This window comes from Melanostigma gelatinosum (genome assembly GCF_949748355.1).
Source record: "Melanostigma gelatinosum genome assembly, chromosome: 10".
Classification (NCBI taxonomy): Eukaryota; Metazoa; Chordata; class Actinopteri; order Perciformes; family Zoarcidae; genus Melanostigma; species Melanostigma gelatinosum.
In genome coordinates this window covers 13613149-13617907 of record NC_136643.1, presented here as the reverse complement: position 1 = coordinate 13617907, position 4759 = coordinate 13613149, and the positions used below count along the sequence as shown (strand labels likewise).

The window sequence follows — 4759 nt, the reverse complement described above, 5'->3', positions numbered from 1 at the left end:
GAAGGATTATTATAGATGGGATTAAAACGTAACTGACAGTCATTGAATGTGATAGTAAACTCAGAGCCAGACAGCCGAATACACTCCTGGAAGTTAGCCAATAGGAATCGAGATAAATGGAAGGGGAGGTGTTTCGAACAGATGTGGGTGGTTTAAGTTAAAGCCTTTTTCTCTCTCACCTGGATGCTCGCAGAGAACAGACGTGTTTTTTATATCTGAGGAGCTGAGTAGAGTTTTTTGCAAATGGGGTTTTATTGTTTTAATATGTCATAGGAGTATATACTCCATATGTATAACTGTAATCGTGCTTACATCAGTGGAATTAAATTCCTTATAATTGTAATCCAGCCTTGGTAGCGTTATTATTGCAGCGTGTCGACGGCACATGGCAGTCACATGTGCTCTGGCCTTCTCTCTTGTTGTGAGGTAAAATTCTTCCATAACAAATTCCTTCTCTCTTGTTGTGAGGTAAAATTCTTCCATAACAGTACCATAGCATCTTCAGTTTGTAGATTCGAGAAGTGATTCAACAATATTGGGCTTGTCTTTCAAACATAGGCCACCGTGAACCACAAAAGAGTGCTTTGGCTGGTTTTATTCTTGTTAGCTGTTACAGCGCTATAGTTCAACGATCGTCGATTGAAAATACGTGTTATGAAACTATAACATTACTCACAGATTCTGGCGCTTCCTCTTTCCAGGCCACAGTGAGGAGCTCTGTCTGCCAGCCCTGGTCTCTGCTTTGGCTCTGCTCCCATACGGGGTAAGCATTATTATTATCCAGCAGCACCCTGAGAGTTCCCACATTGTGACCCACCACACGGTAGTCAAAGGTGAGGCAGAAGCTGCCCTGCTGGGCCCGGTCACTGAGAAGCAACTTCAGTTTGGCTATATCCTCCGGCTCCCCGAGGAGCCCACTCATGGCCATGTAGTACTCAGCACCTGAGAGAGTGTGTCTCATAAGTGAATGCATCTACATTGTAAAATTATCTTAAATAACCTGTAATACACATATCATTTTGTTACCGTTATGGTAGGCTACGCTCCAGTCCATGTCATCAGCCTTGTCTTGGATCCACTCACATGCTCCCTGATCAAAGTTGCAATCCAGGATAAACTCTAGGGGGTAAAACCAAAGGAGCACATTAGGAAAAAGTCTTATAAATGGTCATGAAATAACAATGGAACATAAACAGATATTTGATTACTTGATTACATGAGTGACTTGCTGTCACTCATGTCTTGAGATACACACAATATTATTCACAGAGTTGCACGTTCTGTAGTTTGATAAATTAATTTCAAACAGCGTGTCTATTTGTCTTCCCATATTCTCCGTCGGTGACACATCTTTTACTTCTTTGTATTTTTCATGCTCAACCAGCAGAGAGCGACATTTAACCATAGACTTTGTGCATTTAACCAACGTCACTTTAAAGTCCCCATTTCTGATTTTGCTTTGTTCATTTAGCTGCTATCTGCCAGCATCTCAGCTGCACTCAAATCCACTAGAGCGACATATTGGGCACCCCTGGTTTAAGTGGTTTGTCAACTTTTATCATTTCATAAAGAGGTCATTCTTTACCTTCAGGTTATTTTATAAGTAGTAAATCTATTGTCTCTGCTGTCGGAATGTGGAGGTCCAGTTTGGTGGATAACTCACTCTGTCTGTGTACCTTATCAATTACTTTTTACAATCACTTCAGTAGTTTACTCATTTAATATTATCACCATCCAGATGAAGAAAGTTGCTATACAATAGAGCGAGGAGTCACTTGGTAGCAGTAGTCAGTCCCCTTAGCTCCCCAACCTCCTGCACCCCAACATCTGCTGCCATCAACCCCAGCTCCTGTGCCTCCGTCTCCAGCCACAGCAGCCTGGCATCAGGGTCTTCATCAGAGAACTGGAGCAGAGACCCTGAGCTCCGCAACACCGACAAACACTGCTTCAGCACCTGATTGGCCTTCCATTTCCCTTCCTTAGACCTCAACAAGGCATCTGTGGTGCCCTTATCAACTATAAGGTCCACACTGCTACAACCGTAGTGCTCGTGGAGCTGTGTGCAGTCCAGCTCTACGAACTCAAGCCGAGAGGAAAGATTGTGAGCTTGAATGGCTTTGGTTTGGACGTGTTCATGCATTAGTCGCACAGCTATGGGGGAAATGTCTGCACAAGTGACCCGGACCGGGAGAGGAGAGCGTCTGTAAATACAGGGCCCGAAAGCAGAAGTGCCACAGCCCATAGCCAGGACTTGGAGCAAACCGTCTGGGTGGGGCTTGGTCTGCAATAGGGGCATAATGAAGTCCCGGACAGCATCGAAGCCAAAGAACCACTCAAAGTGTTTGAAGGTGTTTGTGCTGCTGCTGCTCTCAGTGTAGAAGCGGTCCCAAGTTGCTTTCTTATCCATGTTTTCAATCAGTTCAGCTAGGCAGAAACACAGATGGGATTATGTCACGAGTTAGTGAGTGAACGTTAGCAGTAAAACACATACAACTTGCCTTAATGCCTCCATCCTTCTGTCATATTTGGAGGGACTTTATGCTGAAGTAAATTTAAAATCCATCAATTTAATGTGTCAAATGTCTTTTCTTTTAATATATGATTTAAGACCTTTTCTTGGGTCCTTAGAAGCCACTAAGCTCGGCATGAAGACGATCTACCAAGCTGACAAACTCAAATGACTCACATTGCTCATTAAAATAAAAAAGCAACATACACTCAACAGTCCTGCATTGAATCCTCCCTTTGTGTACTTTATAATGCTCAGTTCATCTTTAAACTGTTAAATAGATGTGTTGATGTATCCAGGCTGTGTTATATTAGACTGCATTAGCTTGGTGTTGCCAACAAGTTTGCAACTGAGTGTGACGTTATTGCACAACAAAGTGCTACTTTATGGTCAGCTTCTGTAGCTAACATATCGGTGACAATTAGGTAAGACATCAGTGCACACACCTGCAACTCACTTTAACTTTTCTTTCTTACTTATTTGGAGGTTCACGCTATTCCCCCCCAGACCACTCGCTGTGTGCAGACACCCTGCCTGAGTCTCGGTGCAGTGACAATACAATCAAAGGTGTTATGATGTGGTGCGTTCATGGACCCAAATGCAGACTCAGGACAGCAGAGTTATTTTTCAAAAAACAATTTTATTTATTTCTCACAGGCAGAGGAAAAGACAGGAAATACATAGTCAAAAAGGAGGCGTCTCTATGCGCTCCGCATGGGTCCAAGCCGGAAAGTGGCAAAATCCTCTGAGCGGCTGACGAAGCCGACAGGTAAACAGTCACGTCAAACACAGAGGCGCGTCCTCGCGCTCCGCTCTGATCCTAGCCGGAAAGTGGCTGGCAGGCAGGCTGGAACGTCTGTGTGATACCCGAGGCTCGACACAGGAACGCCAAGACTACACAGTTGATCTCCGAGGAACTAACTGGAAGGCTTCTTCGTGCAGGTGAAAACCCGAGGCTCGACACTGGACGGTAGGTAAGTTGAACAGGTAAGGTAACCCTCCGCTCTGATCCTAGCCGGAAAGTGGCTGGCAGGCAGGCTGGAACGTCTGTGTGATACCCGAGGCTCGACACAGGACGTCAGCTAAATTAAACACAAAAACAGATTGTTAGAGCTAGAAGAGCTAGAAGAGGAGCGAGAATAAATAGGAGTGGAGAAGACACAAGAGGAGGGAGGAGATGGGTCACAGCGAGTGGAGGAGCCAGTCCTGACGTGAAGCGTTGTCGCGCCTGAAGGTTTAAAAAAATAAATACAACCATCAGACCACTGCTCCCCATCGTGGAAACAAACCAAGGACTGTTACATCATATAGACTTCTCTGCAGGCAGTTCTGTTAGTCATTCGGTATGTGAGTCTCAATGGGAGATGATGAAAGAAACGTATCAAAGTGTTAAAATAACTGTGTGACATTCAGGTTCTTTGTTCTTACCGTGCTCCTGGTTGGAGGGACTGTGTCCGTGCTGCCAGGGTTGTAGTCTGGTGGGGGACTAGGTGAGGAGCTAGAAGAGGAGCTAGAAGAAGAGAGAGAAGAAATATGAGTGGAGAAGACACAAGAGGAGGGAGGAGATGGGTCACAGCGAGTGGAGGAGCCAGTCCTGCGTTGTAAGGCTGGGATTCTACGGAGGATGATCTGTGGGGCGTCGGGGCGGTTGGGGTCCGGGATGAGGAAAGACCTCCACGTGAAGCGTCGTCGCGCCTGAAGGTTTAAAAAAATAAATACAACCATCAGACCACTGCTCCACATCGTAGAAACAAACCAAGGACTGTTACATCATATAGACTTCTCTGCAGGCAGTTCTGTTAGTCATTCGGTATGTGAGTCTCAATGGGAGATGATGAAAGAAACGTATCAAAGTGTTAAAATAACTGTGTGACATTCAGGTTCTTTGTTCTTACCGTGCTCCTGGTTGGAGGGACTGTGTCCGTGCTGCCAGGGTTGTAGTCTGGTGGGGGACTAGGTGAGGAGCTAGAAGAAGAGAGAGAAGAAGAGAGAGAAGAAATATGAGTGGAGAAGACACAAGAGGAGGGAGGAGATGGGTCACAGCGAGTGGAGGAGCCAGTCCTGCGTTGTGAGGCTGGGATTCTACGGAGGATGATCCGTGGGGCGTCGGGGCGGTTGGGGTCCGGGATGAGGAAAGACCTCCACGTGAAGCGTCGTCGCGCCTGAAGGTTTAAAAAAATAAATACAACCATCAGACCACTGCTCCACATCGTGGAAACAAACCAAGGACTGTTACATCATATAGACTTC

General features: G+C 45.7%; 1 protein-coding gene across 1 annotated transcript; it reads right to left on the bottom strand.

Annotated features, from left to right (window-relative positions):
- Positions 1-1771: 1771 nt before the first annotated feature.
- On the bottom strand, positions 1772-2407 carry LOC306783730 (citrate synthase-lysine N-methyltransferase CSKMT, mitochondrial-like; the record flags this gene model as incomplete). The annotated part of the gene is made up of 1 exon (XM_079277505.1): positions 1772-2407. The coding sequence occupies one exon, from the start codon at positions 2405-2407 to the stop codon at positions 1772-1774; it is 636 nt and encodes a 211-aa protein (XP_079133631.1).
- Between the last annotated feature and the right edge of the window lie 2352 nt (positions 2408-4759).